At 45.8% G+C, this 24475-nt stretch overlaps 2 protein-coding genes and 1 long non-coding RNA gene across 28 annotated transcripts in view; all 3 read right to left on the minus strand.

The window, feature by feature from the left end:
* Nucleotides 1-1184: 1184 nt before the first annotated feature.
* LOC123485168 lies at nucleotides 1185-6186 on the minus strand. 25 transcript variants are annotated; one of them, XR_006658888.1, is made up of 4 exons: nucleotides 5831-6186; nucleotides 5656-5763; nucleotides 5211-5440; nucleotides 1185-5038 (listed from the first exon to the last, which is right to left on the minus strand). It is a non-coding gene; the product is annotated as an uncharacterized LOC123485168 (long non-coding RNA). The 25 variants fall into 25 exon arrangements; XR_006658889.1 differs by having other exon boundaries at nucleotides 5211-5254; nucleotides 5415-5440; nucleotides 5656-6186; XR_006658902.1 differs by having other exon boundaries at nucleotides 1185-4883; nucleotides 4972-5038; nucleotides 5656-6186.
* A 955-nt stretch (nucleotides 6187-7141) lies between these two features.
* LOC123485169 (uncharacterized protein pXO2-14/BXB0013/GBAA_pXO2_0013-like) lies at nucleotides 7142-8970 on the minus strand. The gene has a single exon (XM_045216067.1). It carries the CDS (start codon nucleotides 8405-8407, stop codon nucleotides 7142-7144), a length of 1266 nt encoding a protein of 421 aa, XP_045072002.1. The 5' UTR covers nucleotides 8408-8970.
* Nucleotides 8971-11330: 2360 nt separating this feature from the next.
* The window catches only part of LOC121572282 (ataxin-1-like), a 60668-nt gene continuing 47523 nt past the window's right edge, over nucleotides 11331-24475 (minus strand). For both annotated transcript variants that reach the window (XM_045216066.1, XM_045216065.1), the window contains exons 2-3: nucleotides 17108-19248; nucleotides 11331-14042 (exon numbers count right to left, since the gene is read on the minus strand). In XM_045216066.1, coding sequence (XP_045072001.1) covers nucleotides 13428-14042; nucleotides 17108-18997 — 2505 coding nt within the window. In that variant the 5' untranslated portion in view covers nucleotides 18998-19248 and the 3' untranslated portion in view covers nucleotides 11331-13427. The remainder of the gene's footprint in view (nucleotides 14043-17107; nucleotides 19249-24475) is intronic.

Here is a 24475-nt window from a genome sequence, read left to right on the forward strand (position 1 = left end):
GATGTTGCTTCACTGCAGGACCAGGACAACCCGTGCCTCCTTACTGAACCTCCATACTGAGAGCATGCAGCCATCTCCAGCATATAACAATATAATAATAATAATAATAATAATAATAATAATAATAATAATAATAATCCATACAATAAATTATATTTATATATTTATTATATAAATATAATCATTCAAAATAGTAATAACCCATATTGAACAGCCCATCCACATTAAATTGAGGTGAAACTTAACCATTGGGTTAGTGGGTGTGTTGACGTTTTCTCTGCCTGAGTTGGTTATCCAGCGGTACGGACATTAATTAATTAATTGACAAGACGTCAAACAACAGTCAAGTTTGAACCAAGGAATCCTGATTGAATTCTGTTCAATTTAAAAAGTTGCCTAAACCATTATCTTTTTTTTTTTTTGCCAAGAAAGAAACAAAAATAAAACAAAAACATGGCAATAAACAATAAAAACAACAACACATTTATTTTCATTTTGAAACGCTGAAGCTCAAACCAACATTCATTTTATTAGTTATTTGTGCAAGAAGTAAATAAGCCAATAAAAACAGACAAGGTCAGCTGGGTGTGCTCCTCCAATGAGGAGGCTTGTCACATGACACATTCCCTAAACAGACGTCCAATCACGTCTCCTGACAGTCGAGCGCTACAAAGGAGACCAACACAACAAAAAGGTGGTCGTCACTAGTTACCACAGTCACAAAGTCATAAACCCCACCTATTTCTACAAGTTCTCTTCTTAAAATTGGATTTTATACCTAACCCTAACCTTAATCACACTGCTAACCTTATGCATATCCCTAACCTTAAAGTAAGAACAAAAAGCACATTTATATTTACATGAATTTTTACGATATAGCCAATTTTGACTTTGTGGCTGTGGTAACCTGTGGAAACCTGAAAAGGTCCTATAGACGGGTTGGTTGTTTAGCAACAAAACCCACGTGTGCGCAACTATGGGGCAAAACAGACGGGTTGGCTTAGATGGTTGACAACATGTAAACTATATTTCATCCCCATTGTTTATTGAAAACGTAAATACATTTGCACAATGAGCACTTGTTGTCTCTCAAATACATCGTTACAGTTGTTGGTTAGCTAGCTAGCGAATTTTTGCCATATTAGCATAGATGTGACCTCAAAACAAGACATTGTATCATGAACAAGATAAAACTAGCTGAAACACGCCACCTACGATTCCCCATATGGCATCTTCTTGTCATTGTTGCTAGCTATCTGCAGAATCACAACAAGTCGTGGACTTCTGCCCCTTCGAAGCGTGCAAATCGTTTTCGTGGCGTTGTCAGCTAACCCATCTATTCTGAAAAAGTACATTAATGAAGAAACCAAAGGTATTTTATACTATAGGACCAAATTGAACACAGAAAAGTGTGTGTGTCCACGAAAAAGGTCCTTCTGATTAGAAACATGGAACCAAGAAACCGCCTCGCATCTCAACTCGTTGGACCCAAGAACGTGTCGGACGCTAGGCGAAATGGAGCAAAGAGTGGAAACACTACGGTTTACAACCAGGCCATGTGCAAAAAAAACGTAATCTGAACAGTCTCTCCATCACTTTATCCTCTCACTCTTTCAATTTTTTAAATTAAATGTTTTATCTCTCTCTCTCTTTCATTCTCTGTCTGAATTGAATGAATGAATGTTATTACCTCTGGGGAAGACCTTGGTCTGAGATGAGGGATTAGACCAGACCTTTCCTCTGGGTTTAGAAAGTGCTGAAACAGTACCAAGTCTTATGTGCATCTGTATGGGTTGGTTTTACAAAAGTGGTCCCCACTAATACATGAGGTAATAATGACTGTCATCTGTCTTTTTTCTCTGGACCTTATGAGGGTTAGGGCTAGTGATCAGAGTCCATAGGAGAGAACACCACACACAAACACAGGCACACATTCCCACACACACACACGCACGTACACACACATTCCCACACACAGAGAGAAACAAAAGGCTGTTGGGGACAACCTCATCTCAAGTTAAAAACAACAAAGTGTACACACACACATCGCCATGTACCTGTATGTAACTATCCTATGTCAAACATGCCTCGCAACAGACCACACAGTAGAGACTGGGCTGAGGCCAGGCCAGAGTACCAGTACATAACGCCCATCTTTCTACTGAAACAGGAAAGTTCCTTATTTCAGCAGAGGCTTATAAACAGCATAAATCCACCTGACAACTTGTAGCCAATCATAGTACTACCATCATACCACCTCTCACAAAACACTACATATCTCTGCTACTGACATCATAGTACTACCATCATACCACCCCTCTCACCACTCACTACACCACAAGCATCCCAAGAATGTCTCTCCAAGCATGTACAGTTAAGGTTGCGAATGGAGGGTATATTACTGGAAACTTTCGAATTTTACCAGCAAACTACCAGAATTGTAGTATATTTCAAGGATTTTATGTAATCTATCGCCAGACATCTAGTGGCCCTTTTGGGTTCTTCAGATTATCACAGGTGTCTGTTATTATCTATGTCCCTCTCTCTGGTCTTATCACATGTGAAATATATTAAATAATTCAATAAGAATATTTTAAAATACATTTTTTTATGAAAAATCTGTAAAACATTATCTTAAATATAAACCATCAATTTAGTGAATATCATTGGCGTTTCAGTATGAAAATATGAAATATCCTTAAACATTTATTTTTTTTACACATTTTCATTTAGTTGACTATGTCAATATGTATTTGTTGACAATGTTTTGGTGTCAAACTGGGGGCAGTTGTGTAAAAAGTAAATAGTTTGCAGTCAATTGAAAATAATGCCGTTGTTGATTAGACGCTTAAAAAAATTAATTGGGCTATTTTTTCATGAACCATATGGATACAGATATAAAAAATGAATCCTATATATGAATACTTAAAAAAAAAAGTTATTCAAGTTTAAATGACCAAAGTTACAATAGATTGACATACATTTTCTGTTAATTACCAAAATTACTGAAGATTCCGGTAACTTTGGTAAATTACCAGTAGCTTTGCAACCCCAAGTACAGTAAACCTCTCCCTAGCCAAGAGCCAAGAGCCTGTCTCTGTCTTTCTTTCTGACTTCCTCCTATATATTTTTTGGGGGACTGACATCGTTTTCCTGGACTGCAGAATGTAGAATTTACAGTATCCAGCTTGTTGAAATAGACAGCCAGACTACAAATGAACTGCTAGCTGGAGCATTGATTGACAAAGCATTCCATTTACTGAGGTCAAAGACATCCTTCTACATACCGGTAGGCATGCGTATCCTGACAGGTTTCAGCTACACACACAGACAACACGCACTGTCAATCTCCATTTTCATTCACTCACTCACTCTGCACTAACCCCTCCTGAATCAGTGTAGTGTGAGGCTAATGAGACTGAAGACATTTTAGGGGCACAGTAAAGGGGTACGGACAAAGACATACAGTCCATGGCTAACAAACATCAGACAGGGACAATGCTACACACACTTTGGAGAGAGAAACTATCAACAAAGACAACTATTGCACATACAGTGTGATTCCAAGGGTAACAGGAACCATTATCCTGATAACAACTGGGACTACCTGGGAGTTCCTGAACTAGAAATAAAAAAGAACAGCAGACTACCAATGTGTAGTTGCCACAAGCTCTGCTCTCCCCTGCATCTGATTACGACTGTATTTTAACCTCCCACAACCATAGTACAACTTTAATACAACCTTACTACAACCTTATAACAGTCCACTATATTTACTATACATTATGCTAAATCTCCTGACTGCATGACCCTTACTTTGAGTCCTGTCCTCTACAATCTACCTGTCCTGTCCACTAGGCCTCTGACCTCTGACCCTGTCCACTAGGCCTCTGACCTCTGACCCTGTCCACTAGGCCTCTCACCCCTCCAACTAACCTGACCCTGTCCTGTCCACTAGGCCTCTCACCCCTCCAACTAACCTGACCCTGTCCTGTCCACTAGGCCTTTCACCCCTCCAACTAACCTGACCCTGTCCACTAGGCCTCTGACCTCTGACCCTGTCCACTAGGCCTCTCACCCCTCCAACTAACCTGACCCTGTCCTGTCCACTAGGCCTTTCACCCCTCCAACTAACCTGACCCTGTCCTGTCCACTAGGCCTTTCACCCCTCCAACTAACCTGACCCTGTCCTGTCCACTAGGACTCTCACCCCTCCAACTAACCTGACCCTGTCCACTAGGCCTCTCACCCCTCCAACTAACCTGACCCTGTCCTGTCCACTAGGCCTTTCACCCCTCCAACTAACCTGACCATGTCCTGTCCACTAGGACTCTCACCCCTCCAACTAACCTGACCCTGTCCTGTCCACTAGGCCTCTGACCTCTGACCCTGTCCACTAGGACTCTCACCCCTCCAACTAACCTGACCCTGTCCTGTCCACTAGGCCTTTCACCCCTCCAACTAACCTGACCCTGTCCACTAGGCCTCTGACCTCTGACCTTGTCCACTAGGCCTCTGACCTCTGACCCTGTCCACTAGGCCTCTGACCTCTGACCCTGTCCACTAGGCCTCTGACCTCTGACCCTGTCCACTAGGCCTCTCACCCCTCCAACTAACCTGACCCTGTCCTGTCCACTAGGCCTTTCACCCCTCCAACTAACCTGACCCTGTCCACTAGACCTCTGACCTTGTCCACTAGGCCTCTGACCTCTGACCCTGTCCACTAGGCCTCTCACCCCTCCAACTAACCTGACCCTGTCCACTAGGCCTCTGACCTCTGACCCTGTCCACTAGGCCTCTCACCCCTCCAACTAACCTGACCCTGTCCACTAGGCCTCTGACCTCTGACCCTGTCCACTAGGCCTCTCACCCCTCCAACTAACCTGACCCTGTCCTGTCCACTAGGCCTCTCACCCCTCCAACTAACCTGACCCTGTCCTGTCCACTAGGCCTTTCACCCCTCCAACTAACCTGACCCTGTCCACTAGGCCTCTGACCTCTGACCCTGTCCACTAGGCCTCTCACCCCTCCAACTAACCTGACCCTGTCCTGTCCACTAGGCCTTTCACCCCTCCAACTAACCTGACCCTGTCCTGTCCACTAGGCCTTTCACCCCTCCAACTAACCTGACCCTGTCCTGTCCACTAGGACTCTCACCCCTCCAACTAACCTGACCCTGTCCACTAGGGCCTCTCACCCCTCCAACTAACCTGACCCTGTCCTGTCCACTAGGCCTTTCACCCCTCCAACTAACCTGACCATGTCCTGTCCACTAGGACTCTCACCCCTCCAACTAACCTGACCCTGTCCTGTCCACTAGGCCTCTGACCTCTGACCCTGTCCACTAGGACTCTCACCCCTCCAACTAACCTGACCCTGTCCTGTCCACTAGGCCTTTCACCCCTCCAACTAACCTGACCCTGTCCACTAGGCCTCTGACCTCTGACCTTGTCCACTAGGCCTCTGACCTCTGACCCTGTCCACTAGGCCTCTGACCTCTGACCCTGTCCACTAGGCCTCTGACCTCTGACCCTGTCCACTAGGCCTCTCACCCTCCAACTAACCTGACCCTGTCCTGTCCACTAGGCCTTTCACCCCTCCAACTAACCTGACCCTGTCCACTAGACCTCTGACCTTGTCCACTAGGCCTCTGACCTCTGACCCTGTCCACTAGGCCTCTCACCCCTCCAACTAACCTGACCCTGTCCACTAGGCCTCTGACCTCTGACCCTGTCCACTAGGCCTCTCACCCCTCCAACTAACCTGACCCTGTCCACTAGGCCTCTGACCTCTGACCCTGTCCACTAGGCCTCTCACCCCTCCAACTAACCTGACACACTGCTTTGATTGTGAAGCTGACCTAAGCAGACATTGAAGATGTGGATTCCTGTGTGTGTGTTTATTTAGTTTACTCCTAAAAAAAGAACAACAGAGTTAAACAGGTGAATCTCTGGGTTCATTTCACACTAATCTCTACACGCAATCATTTCCACTGTTACTTAATATGTCTCTAAACGAAAATACTGCGTGAGTGTGTGTGTGGGAACTAGAGAGTGGAACTAGAGAGTGGAAGGAAACAGTGCTAGGGGGAAGAAAAAGGCAGTTGCACATACAATGAGTGTACAAAACATTAAGAACACCTTTCTATATATTTAGTTGCACCCCCATGGACTCTACAAGGTCGAAAGCGTTCCACAGGGATCCTGGCCCATGTTGAGTCCAATGCTTCCCACAGTTGTGTCAAGTAGGATGGATGTCCTTTGGGTGGTGGACCATTCTTGATACACACAGGAAACTGTTGAGCGTGAAAAACCCAGCAGCGTTGCAGTTCTTCATACAAACCGGTGCGCCTGGCACCTACTACCATACCTGGTCAGTCTAAGTCATGTTCTTAATGTTTTGTACACTCAGTGTATAAGGCCAGGCCATTGATAGAAGGTAGCTAGCGGTTGCCGAGGTTAAACTAACTAACTGGCTGCTGAGGTTCTAGAGAAGGTATGAGAGAGGCTGGCTGGCTATGGGGTCATCATGGGTACCTGAACTAGGGGTCATAGGTTAAAGGTCACTAGTGGGTGTAACATTATGGGCACTGTAGTCCATATTGGACTGTCTGTCACTGCATATGTGAAAATCTCCCTGAATTTTCTGAATGGCAGGCCGTACAACTGCAACAACTTAATAGGAATTGAATGGTGCTAAAATGACTAGGCTGGTTCGTTAATGGCTGGCTGGGTTCTTTGAAGGGGGGGGGGGGGGTTGATTGACATGTTATAGCCAGTCAGAGAGAGAGATGGGAGGGAAGGCTTCACCCCCATCTCTCTCTAGACACAGCTTCACCCCCCATCTCTCTCTAGACACAGCTTCACCCCCCATCTCTCTCTAGACACAGCTTCACCCCCATCTCTCTAGAGACACAGCTTCACCCCATCTCTCTCTAGACACAGCTTCACCCCCATCTCTCTCTAGACACAGCTTCACCCCATCTCTCTCTAGACACAGCTTCACTCCCATCTCTCTCTAGACACAGCTTCACTCCCATCTCTCTAGATACAGCTTCACCCCCCATCTCTAGAGACACAGCTTCACCCCATCACTCTAGAAAGAGCTTCACCCCATCTCTCGAGAGCTTCACTCCCCATCGTTAGAGACACAGCTTCACTCCCCAGCTCTCTAGACACAGCTTCACCCCCATCTCTAGAGACACAACTTCACTAACCATCTCTCTAGACACAGCTTCACTCCCCATCTCTCTAGACACAGCTTCACTCCCCATCTCTCTAGACACAGCTTCACTCCCCATCTCTCTAGACACAGCTTCACTCCCCATCTCTCTAGACACAGCTTCACTCCCCATCTCTCTAGACACAGCTTCACTCCCCATCTCTCTAGACACAGCTTCACTCCCCATCTCTCTAGACACAGCTTCACTCCCCATCTCTCTAGACACAGCTTCACCCCCCATCTCTCTAGACACAGCTTCACTCCCCATCTCTCTAGACACAGCTTCACTCCCCATCTCTCTAGACACAGCTTCACTCCCCATCTCTAGAGACACAGCTTCACTCCCCATCTCTCTAGACACAGCTTCACTCCCCATCTCTCTAGACACAGCTTCACTCCCCATCTCTAGAGACACAGCTTCACTCCCCATCTCTCTAGACACAGCTTCACTCCCCATCTCTAGAGACACAGCTTCACTCCCCATCTCTCTAGACACAGCTTCACTCCCCATCTCTAGAGACACAGCTTCACTCCCCATCTCTCTAGACACAGCTTCACTCCCCATCTCTCTAGACACAGCTTCACTCCCCATCTCTCTAGACACAGCTTCACTCCCCATCTCTCTAGACACAGCTTCACTCCCCATCTCTAGAGACACAGCTTCACTCCCCATCTCTCTAGACACAGCTTCACTCCCCATCTCTCTAGACACAGCTTCACTCCCCATCTCTCTAGACACAGCTTCACTCCCCATCTCTCTAGACACAGCTTCACTCCCCATCTCTAGAGACACAGCTTCACTCCCCATCTCTAGAGACACAGCTTCACTCCCCATCTCTCTAGACACAGCTTCACTCCCCATCTCTCTAGACACAGCTTCACTCCCCATCTCTCTAGACACAGCTTCACTCCCCATCTCTCTAGACACAGCTTCACTCCCCATCTCTCTAGACACAGCTTCACTCCCCATCTCTAGAGACACAGCTTCACTCCCCATCTCTAGAGACACAGCTTCACTCCCCATCTCTAGAGACACAGCTTCACCCCCCATCTCTAGAGACACAGCTTCACCCCCCATCTCTAGAGACACAGCTTCACTCCCCATCTCTCTAGACACAGCTTCACTCCCCATCTCTAGAGACACAGCTTCACTCCCCATCTCTAGAGACACAGCTTCACCCCCCATCTCTCTAGAGACACAGCTTCACCCCCCATCTCTAGAGACACAGCTTCACTCCCCATCTCTCTAGACACAGCTTCACTCCCCATCTCTCTAGACACAGCTTCACTCCCCATCTCTCTAGACACAGCTTCACTCCCCATCTCTCTAGACACAGCTTCACTACCCATCTCTCTAGACACAGCTTCACCCCCCATCTCTCTAGACACAGCTTCACTCCCCATCTCTAGAGACACAGCTTCACTCCCCATCTCTAGAGACACAGCTTCACCCCCCATCTCTAGAGACACAGCTCCACTCCCCATCTCTCTAGACACAGCTTCACTCCCCATCTCTCTAGACACAGCTTCACTCCCCATCTCTAGAGACACAGCTTCACTCCCCATCTCTAGAGACACAGCTTCACTCCCCATCTCTCTAGACACAGCTTCACTCCCCATCTCTGGCTGGCCATCACAGGGAAGTATGAAAGGAGGAAAACTCTAATGGGTTCTAACGTAACACCAATACTGTAGCCCACCCCCAGCTAATCCTTCTCCTCTCCTCTCCTCTCCTCTCCTCTCCTCTCCTCTCCTCTCCTCTCCTCTCCTCTCCTCTCCTCTCCTCTCCTCTCCTCTCCTCTCCTCTCTCCAGTGCTGCTGCTGCCTAAACATTCTACTTTGAGAGAGACTTCAGTCAGTGTTGGGAGCATATCAAAGCATGTTATATCATATCTCTCCCTCCCCCTCCTCTCTCTCTCTCTCTCTCTCTCTCTCTCTCTCTCAAATACACAGTTACACACAGGCTGGCTAGATGCTAGATGCTTGTTGTCTAACTATTGCCATTGGAAAGCAGCTCCCACACCACTGCCATGGTGCTTCACATTTGCACTAGAAAACATTACCTGAAAGGGTTTGATTGGTGAGGGGTGTTAGTGTGTGTTGTTGTTTTACTGAATGATCCCATTTAGGTAGGAGTTAGTCAGTTAGAACAATACTTAACTAGGGTCTCATTTTGGTTCAATGTGTATGAATGCAAAAAACATATATGTAATGGTTTAAATATCTATTATTTTACCAAGGTGAGGCTCAAGAAGCAAAAGTCATTATTATGTCCGTCCTGCCCTTACACACACACACACACACACACACACACACACACACACACACACATAAACTACCTTTAGAAGACATAATCAAACAATGTTATAAAAGAAAAAATGAAAATGCACTGCCATGGTGTTGATCTGAGAAACCCTGTTTTATTTTTTTTAAATAAAGCATTTTCAAATCTTATACATGGTGTACACTCACTCACACACACACCACCACCACCATCCATCTGACTTTACCCATCCATCCATCCATCCATCCATCCGTCGAAGTCACACAACCATCCGTCCATCACCACGGCGATCACCCGCACCCACCCTCCTATTTCACCACGCTCCAGGTAGAAGTTCCTCTTAACCACAGATCTAGGATCAGATTACCCTATACCCACTCCTAACACTAACCGTTAGGGGGATGAACTAAACATCTGAACCTACATCAGTGGCTAGAAGCAACTTCTACATCCTTCTCCTACTCTGCCACATCTTCTACCACCTAAACACACCTGAAAATCTAGTACAATCAGAGAGCTCAACAGGTGTACCTGCTTGTGGCCCCGCCCCAGGCTCCAAGACCGACCGACACTCCTCCACACTGTCTCTCAACCAAACCCCCAACAAGTGGGTGGGACTTGGACGTGCCACAGATGTGATTGACAGTGTGGTGGTCCAATGAGGAGCACAGTCGAGAGCATCGGAGCCAATCAGCAGGGAGCACACTTGTTAAGTAACTGCTACATTTCAGTAAAATGGGGTTTCAGCCATAGAGAATGACAGAGACCTCTAGTAGCCAAAAGGCTGTATTAGCATGGGCAGCACCATTGAGGGCTTCCACCATTTTAATGTAGTCAACTGGGTGGGACTTCCAACTTCGTTGGCTGATTGCTCCTGGTGACCCTGTTGGAGTCATGTCCAACCGGGTCATCAGGAGGGATCAGCCAATAGTGAAGAAGAAAATTGACTACTTTAAAATCGAGATAGCCTCAATGGTGCTTCCCATGCTGTCACAGACACTATAATGGCACAGATACAAAGATGAGTCCTCTATCTATCTCTATGCTTTCAGCTCGCTGTGTGTGTGTGTGTGTGTGTGTGTGTGTGTGTGTGTGTGTGTGTGTGTGTGTGTGTGTGTGCAACCTGGCTGAAAACATAGGTGTCTCTGAAATGGCATCCTGTTCCTTATATAGTGGCCCCGTGTAGCTCAGTTGGTAGAGCATGGCGCTTGCAATGCCAGGGTTGTGGGTTCGTTCCCCACGGGGGGCCAGTATGAAAAAATTTATGCACTCACTAACTGTAAGTCGCTCTGGATAAGAGCGTCTGCTAAATGACTAAAATGTAAAATGTAAAAATAGTGCACTACTTTTGGCCAGTGCACTATATAGGGAATAGGGTACCATTTGGGACATGTCACCCAACTGACTACCTCTCCAGATGTGCAAATTGCAAGATTCTCTTAAGTAGAGCTCCAAAAACAGAAACACTGGACATTTAACAGTGGATATATCAAATTAAGTTATATGATATTTCTATACACATTTACATACACACACACACAAACAAACAAACACACATTGCACAGTGCACTGAGCATCACTAAAGTCTCCTACTCATATATCTTGGCTTCTCTATATCATCAAGGGGAAACATCTATGCAACAAAAGTATTTGTATACATATAAAATGTATACCAACAAGTATGAAATACATACTGTCCTCCCTCGCCTTTAGGAGAGTGTATTCCGTTTGTGTCAGAGGAGGCTGGTGGGAGGAGCTATAGGAGGACAGGGTCATTGTAATGGCTGGAATGGAATCAATGGAATGGTACCAAACACATCAAACATCTGGAAACAGCCATTACAATGAGCCCGTCCTCCTATAGCTCCTCCAACCAGCCTCCTCTGGTGTGTGTGTACTTACACATACCTGCATTCATGCACACTTGCATACAGACATGCGTCCAGAGTGTCTGTAGCGCTCTCTCAGTCTTGTCCACAACATACCTGGACATTCTCACGTTGCTCTTCCCCAGTTCCTGCCTATTCCCATTCTTTGCCCAATCTCCTTTTGGACTTTATTGACATTTTGATATCCTTGAAAAGGCAGTTATGTGTCATTTTTTTGACCACACCCATATTTTGAAGAGCATGTTCTGATTGGAGAAAAGTGCCTCAACAAAAAGCACTCTTCTGCTATTATATCTTCCTCTATATTCCTGTTTTCTTTCTCTCTTTCTTTCCCTCTCCTAACTGGCACTCTCTCCATCACCTGTCACATTCATCCCTTTCAAAAGTCAAGTGACTTCGTGACCCCATGACCATCATGACACTATGACATCATCATGACCCCTTCAATGTTCTAAAGTGCTGCTGTCACAGAGTTCTACTTCTTCCTCATGTCAAAATAACAAAAACCTACAGTACTGTGTTAATGAAGCGAGAGCAATAATAATAATAATAATAATAATAATAATAATAATAGTTGTATTATCATCAGTTGGTGAGTGTGACAGGTGTGCAAATGCAAGCGCTTCAAGACAACATGCTGTCCCTCTCCTCTCTTAAGACTCAACACAGACTCTCTGACAGCGTCCCAAATGGACCCTACTCCCTATATAGTGCACTACTTTTGACCAGGGCCCATGAGGATAGGGCCTTGGTAAAAAGCAGTGCACTATATAGTGAAATAGGGTGCCATTTTGGGACGTAACCTCTCTCTCTCGCCACAAGAATAAAAAGGAAAAGGTTGCACCAAGTAATAATCATCTTCCTCTGAATAATCCCATAGTTCATGTAGTCGACTCAGTGTGATTGTAAATGTATGTAGAGTATAAAGGAATAACATAAACATTTTACTTAACCACCCTCGGTCAAACTATACATACATACCGTATGTGACCCCCGATCTCAAAGTTTTAGACAATCAGCAAATATATCATTATCAACTCACTGGGCAAGATAGGAGAGGTTCAAAGGTGAGAAGGGAAACATTGACAAGCAAAACTAAATAAAACGTTTCCGGAATAATAACATAATGACTCCACTGTCACCCAAACATAACAAAGGAAGGAAGAGTTCCCTCTTTCTGGTGGCCCACTGGCGCGGCCTGATGACCTCGCCTGGCTGGTCTGGCCCTGCTGGGTGACATCACCTAAGTGGTCTAGTTAGATGAGTGTCGAGGCATCTGGTGACCCCTTGTTTAGGACTAGATGTGTAGTTCTAACCTTCTGTCAGAGACAAATAAAGGTTATTATAAATCCTCTTTTATTAATGAGGGTTTCAATGTGTTCAAGTCCTTTTTTTACTGTGTTTTATCTAAAGACGACTTGAGTCGCTCAGGATAGATGACATCATATCAACTCAGTCTGCCACCATGGCAATGGGTGGCGTGGAGAGTGATTCCGTCCAGACATCCTGAACACTCTCGTCAGTAGTGCCCTCTACCAGGAAGTGACATCACAAAGGAAGTGGCATCACTCACCGGTCTACATTATGGCAGCTTAGTCATGTCCTAGGTCCTATGGGAAAGCTAACTACATATTTCAATCATTTAATTAAGTTGTCCACCTGCAGCCATCAAATGACCAGAGAGGTATCAAGCAGCGCTCGTGTGCCACAAACTCACCAATTAAAAATGTACTATACTTCACAAAATCCCTTGCCCAGAGATTTGTTGGAAAATCCCAAAGCAAATGCACCGATTGCTCGTTGACGTAATGCCGAACGCATCTATTACAATGTTAATACTAACATGGACTTAATGTAAGGTGATAACATGGGTCAAATTTCGCCTACAGTCATCCGGATAGCAAATAAAAACAATAAAAAAATCTAAAACAAAGTAGTTAAAATGAAAAATTTAAGAGGGCATTCTTTCTTTTTCCATGTCTCCATCCAATCCCCATTTGAATTAACAGTCTTGTTTTAACCTCCTGCCTTCACTACTTGCCTATATTTGACCTGCCTTCGATGCTGATCTTTACCTCCTGAGTGATAAAGGAAGGTTTGGGCAGAGTCAACGGGGGCTCCTCCTCGCTCCTCTCCACCTTACGGCCCTCAGGGGCCGACCACCTCCTCTTGCGGCTCGCCGGCTTGGCTGCACCCCTGCTGGATTCTGAATCTCCAGGCTGGCCTCTTTTCAAGTTGGCCTCCCCCCCGACGCCGAACCTCAGTTCTCCATTCTCTGAGGCGATCTGAACACCTCCAACCACCACTCCCCCACTTCCACTGGAGCCTCTATGGCCCACCCCGTTCTCCTGCTCCCCGTGCCTGCCTGACCCCCTTCCACCCCGGGAACACCTGGAGGGTTTGAGGGGCCCGTGGATGGAGCCCATGTTGCAGCTAGTAGTGATCTCCATGGCCTGGTTCTGGGTCTGCTGGGTCTTCTTCAGGGAGCCGTTCCTCAGGTTCTTCAGGGTGAGGGAGATGCAGACGTCCCCCACTGACAGCTTGGTGCAGGGTAGTTCTAACAGCTGAGTGGTCCGGTCCGGGCAGCACGATGACCAGCCCTGGCCGAATACGAAGAAGGGATACTCGACCAGCACCTCCACACTCACCTGGGGGAGAGAGAGGGGGAGAGAGAGGGGGAGAGAGGGGGGGAGAGATAATGAAAGAGATTGAGAGGAGAGGAAAATAGATGGAGATAACAGACAGGAGAAAATCAAGTTCCACATCAGACATAATATATACCAACTCAGAGAAGAAACCATCTCAAAGAAACATCAGAAAACCACAGGAGATGAGGACAGAGAAAAGAGAAGAATGAAGTCTCTGATATAGTACTGATACAGTACTGATACAGTCATGGTATAGTCATGATATAGTCATGATATAGTCATGGTATAGTCATGATATATTACTGATATAGTACTTATATAGTACTGATACAGTACTGATACAGTCATGATATAGTCATGGTATAGTCATGATAGTCATGATATAGTCATGGTATAGTCATGATATATTACTGATATAGTACTTATATAGTACTGATACAGTACTGATACAGTCATGATATAGTCATGGTATAGTCATGATATATTACTGATATAGTACTTATATATTAATGATATAGTACTGATACAGTCATGATATACAGTGAGGGAAAAAAGTATTTGATCCCCTGCTGATTTTGTACGTTTGCCCACTGACAAAGAAATGATCAGTCTATAATTTTAATGGTAGGTTTATTTGAACAGTGAGAGACAGAATAACAACAACAAAAATCCAGAAAAACGCATGTAATCACATAGGCCTATAATATCAAATGCAAAGACAAGATTAAATTGAGAATAGTGAGGTAGCCTACGGAATTGAGCGCAATGGTGCATTAATGGCGGATTTCAAATATGGACAGTCCAGGGATATTTTATCGGCAATCTTGAAAATAAATGACCTTACCAGACACTTTCATAGACAATTGTATTTAGTCGAAAACATAAATCGGAAACTAATACAATTATAACAGTAAGCTACACCAACATTAGTTTACATTTATACAGTGTCGGTTAAATTGCTGTGGTAAACAAGGAAATATTTTATTTCAATTGTACTGAATGCTTGTGAAAGAGATAAATCGTCTGTTCAAAAAGGACTAAATTGTTCCCATGATAATACCAACCAGAGGGCGAACATATATTGAAAAACTTTGGTTGCAGGCAGGTAACACCGACATCTTTTAGGGAGCGGTAATGAGGTAATAATGGTCGCAATTGATATCAGCTGTGTGGGTGAATTTAGTGCGTATTGATGGTTTAATGAGACATCAGCTGGCGATAATCTAGTGCCATCGATGGTTACAATAGGCCCCTTGTTATACAATAGGCCCCCCATTCTGTAGGTTATTCGTTAGCCTATACATTGTGACATCATGATGAAAGGTGTGAAAACCCATAATAGGCTACTGTTTGTTTCACTGGCTGAGTTGATGAGCTGATTTGGGCCATCAGTTGATTGACAGCTTATTGAGCAGCTTGTTTAACAGTTGAATTCACCATCGCCACTCCTGCATTTCGCGCCAACCTGGTCTCTTTAATCATGAGAAAATGATATGGTCATTATCATTGAAGAATCTGGCATTTTGCTGCACCCATGTGTTAATGTTAAAGTCCTCCCACTGTTAAATAGCATACTGTTAGACCTCTACCGTCATTGTACTGTATGATCATTATATTATACAAGTCTATTATTAACAGTATTTATTTTACCTTTTGTAATTTTTTAGCTTTTATTTAAGAGCTAGAACAATGTTTGATAAACAGGTGGAGGGTGAGTCAAAGGGCAGCGGGCCGAATTCCAACCCCATTGCTGATTCTGGCAGATGTGTGCCGGGGGTCAGTGGCTGTAACCGTTGGACACTGAGGCTGCCAATCATTTATTCTGCCTATTGCTTGCCTTGAACATTTAATAAAAAACAACTGATTTTCCCTGACAAAAAATACATCCACCCCCTAAAAAAAAAATATGTCAGTTTATTATAATCCATGTAATAATTCACACGAGACGCGCAAGAGCCTGCATGTAGCCTACAACTGACACCTAGTGGACCTGCAGTCTAAAATAGCCTACAACTGACGCCCAGTGGACCTGCAGTCTAAAATAGCCTACAACTGACGCCCAGTGGACCTGCAGTCTAAAATAGCCTACAACTGACGCCCAGTGGACCTGCAGTCTAAAATAGCCTTCATTGCTTATAAACACAAAGAGGCTGACAGAACAGATGACAACGTTTAGCTTAAAATGTTGATCAACTATTATTTCCTCACATTATAAGCGCAGCAATGGTCACATGGTAACACACCCGAATGTCCCAGAACGCAAGTAGCGGGAAAACGCCGGTCTAATGCGCACCACACACGCAGGCAGTTTCATATGACAGAGATGGAAATACATACAGTATCTGTAAAAAATTCAGAAAGAGGGGAGATCTGAAATATTTGGATGTGAATGTCTGTCTCAGTTGACCGTCATCTATTCCAGTATGACTAGCATACTTACTAGCCTATTCAATCTCTGTCTTGCACACATCAATGAACCATCATCATGTCCCAGATTCATGGTAAAGAGGTGCCTAATTCCAGTCCATATGATAGGCCTACAGTATGAATAGCCCAATCACGATAACAGCCTATATTTAAGAGTCATGCCCCCCCGGCCCTGCCCCTTTGTTTGCGCGCTGTCGGACCACCATTGGACTGGTATATATTGTATAAATTGCTAGTTGGGCCATGGGGTGGGGACATTCCAATGAGTTGGGCCCAGGGCTGTTGGAACAGAATCTGTTGTATTTATAAACAGTTTAAGGTACAATGTAGGTGGGGTACCCCCCCCAAAAGGTTATGACTCCCCTTCGTGTTCGTGAGAGTCTCCCCTTTCAATGCTTATTAGATTGTAGCTCAAACAGTTCGGTGATGAAAAACACCGCCTTTACAAGCCCCATGTTATGGAATAAGTGCAAGCTTTATATCGGCGGAAAGAAAGGATTGAGCTGCAGCCACTGCAAGACACAGGAAGTCTCTAGTATAAACACACAAGGAGCTATTCAATATTCAAAATGATGGCACGTCACACTTGTGATTATCAATGTTATATTGATGCACAAACATGATTAGCGTTCTCTCACCTGAGCGCGGTGCTCACCCACAGAGAACTGTACGATTGCCAAGTTGGGTGTGTGGCTGCCGTCGATGCGTTCTACAGTGGACGAGTCTATCTTCAGCTCGCTGCTTATCTCAGCGCTCTGGATGAAGTCGTCCGTCTTCAGGTCCTCCACGCGCTTCAGCTCCCCGTCCGCCAGCTGGATGATGGAGCCCTTGATAAAGTAGGGTGGCAGCGAGGGGCCTGAGGGGGCAGAGGAGGGGGCCGGGAGGGGTGGGACCACCGGGAGGTGTAGCTGGGCCTGGACCACGCTCCCCCCGGCCCCGGCAGGGTGGGACAGAGGAGGGTAGGGGGCCGGGACCTCGAATAGATGCTCCTCTTTGGGGTTGGGGTTAGTGGTGGTGGTGGCGTAGGCGTGGGGCTGTGGTTGGGTTGTGGTGGCTATGTGGGCAGCATGGGTAGCCTCCAGGCTGGTGACCCCGGCCCCACTGACGGGGATGATGATAGGTTGAGACCCTGGGGCCCCTGGGATGAGAAGGTGCTGGGGAAGACTGGTGTGGTACTGCTGCCCCCCTGCACCCCCAGACAGATAGCTGATGATGGGCTGCCCACCGTGGCCAGCCTGGTAGAAGTTGGTGGAGAGTTGGCCCAGGGAGGGGGGTGATGCATCGCTGGCGTTGTGTGTGGTCTGGATGACCGTGTGGGTGTGGGGGGAGCTGACGGCTGCCTTAAGACTCTCCACATTGAGCTGAGGGGGGAAGGTGAACGTGGAGGAGGTGGAGGAGGAGGTGCGGTACACAGGTTTACCCAGGAGAAGGCTGCTTTTCTCTGGGTGCGAGGCAGAGGAGGGGGGTAGTTTGTTGGGGCTCTGGTGGTCTTGTCCTCCGTGGCTGTTGGGCATGAGAGAGGTCCGTAGCCCTGAGGCATCATGGGAGGTATAGGTCTCATAGTGATGCTGGGAGCTCTGCTGCTGGTGGAGCTGGTGATGGGAGGAAGAGGAGGAAGAGGAGGAGGATGAGGATGGGGTTCCTTTGCTTTCCTTTCTCTCAAAGCGGCTCCTCTTCTCCAGCTCTCCATTGTGCAGCTCCCTGGGCTGGCCCTCCTCTCTCTTAGTCAGGGGCCCCTCGGAGCCGGGGCACGCATACTGGACCAGCACCTGGGAGCTACCGCTGAAGGCCAGGGTGTGGTGGGGGTCGGGGTGCATGTGGTGGGTCCCACCGTGGGGCGAGGGGGCAGTCCGGGGGTCCACACTCTGAGAGGAACCAGAGAGCTGGATGTACTGGGGGCCAGTGTCCGACACAGCCAGGCCCGGGGGTAGGGACTGGGACTGGGGTGGGGGGCGACCTGGACCCACAGAGTGGTGCTGGTCCAGCTTGGTGGCGGTGTTGGGGTAGGAGCATTGGGATGTGGAGGTGGGTGGAGGGGGGAGCTGGGAGGAGATGTAGCCAGCATAGGGGCCTGTGTAAGGGGAACTGATGAACTGGAGGTTGGGGGGCAGCTGGGTATAGTGGATGCCCCCCCCTGATTGGGACAGAGGAGAGGTGTACATGGCAGGGAGGGATGTGGTCACCACACTGGACTGATGTGATGAAGAGGAGGAGGAGATGGAACAGATGGAGGAAGGGACCAGGAAGTCTAAGTGTGTGGTGCCGGTGGAGTATAGCGGTTTGTACTGGGTCACGTCAGACTCACTGGGAGTGCTGGTACGCTGCCCAGCTCTACCACCATCCCTGTTACCTCCGCTACTGTCTCTGTTGTGCCCGCCGGCTACGCTGGCCAGCCATGCCAGGTTCTCTCCTCGCTGGGTCTCGCTGGCGGGCGCCATCACCAGGGGCCTCTCATCCGCAGTGCTGGCTGGGAAATCTCTCTTCTTGGGGGGCAGACACTCGTTGCTGCGTTCATGGTTGGACTTCATACTGTTGTCTTTTCTCTCTGGTAGATAGGAGGTTGGAGGAGGTAGAGAGGGCGGGAAGGTCCTGTAGCTCAGCGTCTGTCGAATGCCTGGCTCTGGCTCAGCAGGGAGCAGAGAGAGGCACACCTGCCGTTGCCGTGGGAGCAGCACGAGTCACACCTGGCGTTGTCGTGGAGAGAGGAGGAGAGCCGTCCGTCAGCTTCATGCGGAATCATTTCCCTTTGAGAGCTAGCCTTCTGGACGGCAGCAGGATCCTGGGGAACACAGAGAACAAACATGTTAGATTAGGCTCTCTGAAACACACACACACACACACACACACACACAATAGAATAGCCTTGTCTACAAGACAATCTCTTTATCATACAATGACACATTACAACAGGAGGAGAGAGTATTGGGGTTAAACAGCATTCCAATGCCCATCCCGGGAAGATGAGATGCGCGCTTGCATGTGTGTGTGTGTGTGTGTGTGTGTGTGTGTGTGTGAGCAACCATTTCTGCCATCTGTGAGCGTTGTGTGTGTTGCGTCGGTGAGAGGGGGGAACACTCAGTGTGAAGCTCAATAATAATGTTCACGCAGCTCCACACACACACACACACACACACACACACACACACACACACACACACACACACACACACACACACACACACACACACACACACACACACACACACACACACACACACACACACACACACACACACACACACACACACAATCTCGTTCTTTCTCTCCCTCCCTCACACACATGCACGCACAGAAACCCAACAACCTCTGAATTCCTGACACACATTCAACTACTCAAAGGAATACCACATACAGTATCTCTGCAAGCACATTATAAATCGATCCAAAGATTGACAAGAGGCAGGCTATGCTCTACTAATGAGCCACAGACTGAGCATACGAACACAGCTAACTGTCGACTCTCAGTCCAAACATGTCTAGTCTGTGTGTAGCCATTAAGATTTTACAGTGCATTCTGAAAGTATTCATACCCCTTGATTTTTTCCATATCATGTTACATTAGAGCCTTATTCTAAAATGGATTAAATAAAAATGTTTTCCTCATCAATCTACACACAACACCCCATAATGACAAAGAGAAAACAGGTTTTTAGAAATGTTTGCAAAACAGAAATACGGTATTTACTTAAGTATTCAAACCCTTTGCTATGAGACTAGAAATTGAGCTCAGGTGCATCCTGTTTCCATTGATCATCCTTGAGATGTTTCTACAACTTGATTGGAGTCCACCTGTGGTAAATTCAATTCATTGGACATGATTTGGAAAGGCACACACCTGTCTATATAAGGTCCCACAGTTAACAGGGCATGTCAGAGCAAAAAGACATGAGGTCAAAGAAATTGTCCGTAGAGCTCGAGACAGGATTGTGTCGAGGCACAGATCTGGGGAAGAGTAGCAAAAAATGTCTGCAGCATTGAAGATCCCCAAGAACACAGTGGCCTCCATCATTCTTGAATGGAATAAGTTTGGAACCACCAAGACTCTTCCTAGAGCTGGCAGCCCGGCCAAACTGAGCACTCGGGGAAGAAGGGCCTTGGTCAGGGAGTTGACCAAGAACCCGATGGTCACTCTGAAAGAGTTCCTCTGTGGAGATGGGAGAACCTTCCAGGAGGACAGCCATCTCTGCAGCACTCCACCAATCAGGCCTTTATGGTAGAGTGGCCAGACGGAAGCCACTCCTCAGTAAAAGGCACATGACAGCCCGTTTGGAGTTTGTCAAAAGGCACCTAAAGGACTCTCAGACCATGAGAAACAAGATTCTCTGGTCTGATGAAACAAAGATTGAATTATTTGGCCTGAATGCAAAGTGTCATGTCTGGAGGAAACCTGGCAGCATCCCTACCGTGAAGCATGGTGGTGGCAGCATCATGCTGTGGGGATGTTTTTCAGCGGCAGACTGGGAGACTAGTCAGGATCGAGGGAAAGATTAACGGAGCAAAGTACAGAGAGATACTTGATGAAAACCTGCTCCAGAGCGCTCAGGACCTCAGACTGGGTCAAACGTACACCTTCCAACAGGACAACGACCCTAAGCACACAGCCAAGACAACGCAGGAGTGGCTTCGGGACAAGTCTCTGAATGTCCTTGAGTGGCCCAGCCAGAGCCCGGACTTGAACCAGATCGAACATCTCTGGAGAGACCTGAAAATAGCTGTGCAGCGATGCTCCCCATCCAACCTTACAGAGCTTGAGAGTATCTGCATAGATCAATGGGAAAAAACGATTTAATCAATTTCAGAATAAGGCTGTAACGTAACAATGTGGGGTCTGAATACTTTCAGAATGCACTGTATGTATTGCTCACTTAGACAACCTTGTTTTTAGGCTGATACCAGCTAAACAACATCAATAGCTGAACAGGCACTATACAGATGTAGGATCTTAATTTGAGCCAATTTGCTACAGCAGGAAATAATCCTGCAGCAACAGGAATTATTATACAGATTATAATTAATGGACATTTTGTGTAGGGGTTGATACATTTTTCGTTAGGGCAAATCAAGTCTGACAAGTGGAAATTACATACTTTAGAAGCCTTTTTAAACCTTGAATACACGTTTGAATTTCCTGCTGTGCAGGAAAAATCTCAGAAACAAAAGAGTGATCAAATGATGATCCTACATCTGTAGCTTTGTAGTGTGTGTGTGTGTATGTACTATAGCTTGATTGCCTATCCACCCACTAGTAAAGACTAGTAAAGACACAACTGGCAGAAAACAACACGGTCAAAGACCCAATGTTTCCTCCTGTTATGGCTGGTTTCATATTCCCCAATGAGCTTTATCGATTGCAACCACCCTGTGTGTGTGTGTGTGTGTGTGTGTGTGTGCGCTCTGTGTGTGTGTGTGTGTGTCTGCACTCTGTGTGTGGGTCATTTTGCATTTTAATGATCTATGAGGTGTCGTGCGCACACACACACACACACACACACACACACACACACACACACACACATTATTATTATTAGGGTGTCTGTTTATCCTCTAATATCATGTAGAATAGGTAGATGAAAGAGAGCATTCTCATCTCATCAAGACACTAGCTTCTGTCTCCATCGTATATACAACTTTTATCTATTCATTCAGCCTCAATACACTATTTCACCAGGCAGTTAAAATGCTTCAATCAAGAGAGTTACAGTGCTTCAATCAAGGGAGTTACAATGCTTCAATCAAGAGAGTTACAGTGCTTCAATCAAGAGAGTTACAGTGCTTCAATCAAGAGAGTTACAGTGCTTCAATCAAGAGAGTTACAATGTTTCAATCAAGAGTTACAATGCTTCAATCAAGAGAGTTACAATGCTTCAATCAAGAGAGTTACAATGTTTCAATCAAGAGAGTTAACATGCTTCAATCAAGAGAGTTACAATGTTTCAGTCAAGGGAGTTACAATGCCTCAATCAAGAGAGTTACAATGCTCAATCAAGAGAGTTACAATGTTTCAATCAAGAGAGTTCGAATGCTTCAATCAAGAGAGTTACCATGCTTCAATCAAGAGAGTTACAATGTTTCAATCAAGAGAGTTAACATGCTTCAATCAAGAGAGTTACAATGTTTCAGTCAAGGGAGTTACAATGCTTCAATCAAGAGAGTTACAATGCTCAATCAAGAGAGTTACAATGTTTCAATCAAGAGAGTTCGAATGCTTCAATCAAGAGAGTTACAATGCTCAATCAAGAGAGTTACAATGTTTCAATCAAGAGAGTTCGAATGCTTCAATCAAGAGAGTTACCATGCTTCAATCAAGAGAGTTACAATGTTTCAATCAAGAGAGTTAACATGCTTCAATCAAGAGAGTTACAATGTTTCAGTCAAGGGAGTTACAATGCTTCAATCAAGAGAGTTACAATGCTCAATCAAGAGAGTTACAATGTTTCAATCAAGAGAGTTAGAATGCTTCAATCAAGAGAGTTACCATGCTTCAATCAAGAGAGTTACCATGTTTCAATCAAGAGAGTTACAATGTTTCAGTCAAGGAAGTTACAATGCTTCAATCAAGAGAGTTACAATGCTCAATCAAGAGAGTTACAATGTTTCAATCAAGAGAGTTAGAATGCTTCAATCAAGAGAGTTACAATGTTTCAGTCAAGAGAGTTACAATGCTTCAATCAAGAGTTATAATGCTTCAATCAAGAGAGTAACAATGTTTCAATCAAGAGAGTTACAATGCTTCAATCAAGAGAGTTACAATGTTTCAATTAAGAGAGTTACCATGCTTCAATCAATAGAGTTACAATGTTTCAGTCAAGAGAGTTACAACACTTCAATCAAGAGAGTTACAATGCTCAATCAAGATAGTTAGAATGTTTCAATCAAGAGAGTTAGAATGCTTCAATCAAGAGAGTTACAATGTTTCAGTCAAGAGAGTTACAATGTTCAATCAAGAGAGTTAGAATGCTTAAATCAAGAGAGTTACAATGTTTCAGTCAAGAGATTTACAATGCTTCAATCCAGAGAGTTACAATGCTTCAATCAAGAGAGTTACAATGTTTCAATCAAGAGAGTTACAATGCTTCAATCAAGAGAGTTACAATGCAGAATGAAGGCTAAGTAGAGAGAGCATGAGACTGTGAATAGAGGGCAGATAGAACAGCCTACGCTTTACTGGTGATGTCTGTGGATTAATACACACACACACACACGGCTCAGTGCAGTGTTTCTCCATCCCAGTGGTATCCTGGGGAAAGCCAGACCCTAATCTTTCACGCTTGGGCCCTCCTCTCCTCCTCTCTCACTATCCCTCTTTCTATCCTTCCTCTCCTCTGCTGCTTTATCCTGCAGGATTAGAGAGAGAGCTGAACCACTGTACTATACCTCCCCCTGGAGAGAGCGAGATGGATGGAGGGAGGGAGGGAGAGAGAGAGAGGGGGAGAGAGAGGGAGAGAGAGCGAAAGAGGGAGAAAGGGAGAGAAAGAGGGAGAACGGGAGAGAGAGAGAGAGAGAGAGAGAGAGGGGGGGGGGGGGGAGAGAGAGCTGACCTCTACTGATCTACATTAGAGAAAGAGAGAGTATTAGTTCACTGACAGATCCCCATTCAACATAAACACACACACAAAAGCAAGCTCACAAACACACACTCACACACTGACATAGAAATTGACACATTCACAGACACAGTAAAGCTGCAAGAGATGCAATCACAGACAATCAATCAATACTGTTGGATTATGGCAGTGCACATACACATAGGCTAAACCACACATATACATGTGTTATCATTAAATATGTAGGTTTTTAGGAATATGTAATCCGTTACTAAATATTAAACATATTCGAGCAAATATGGAATGAAAGGTCTTAAGGCCAACAGCAGACTTAGACTACCCAGTAGATTGTCAACAAGAACAAATATGAAGGCTTAGACTACCAGAACATGTTGGAAACAAACACAAATAACATGCAAACTCTGTGGTCATAGAGATGAGATGTTGGTGTGTCCGTACTGC

This window comes from Coregonus clupeaformis, unplaced genomic scaffold, assembly GCF_020615455.1.
Source record: "Coregonus clupeaformis isolate EN_2021a unplaced genomic scaffold, ASM2061545v1 scaf0594, whole genome shotgun sequence".
Lineage (NCBI taxonomy): Eukaryota > Metazoa > Chordata > Actinopteri > Salmoniformes > Salmonidae > Coregonus > Coregonus clupeaformis.

Excerpts from the sequence above, each read along its gene's own strand:
- LOC123485169 (XM_045216067.1), bottom strand. The coding sequence starts at position 8,407 with ATGGGGGGTGAAGCTGTGTCTCTAGAGATGGGGAGTGAAGCTGTGTCT.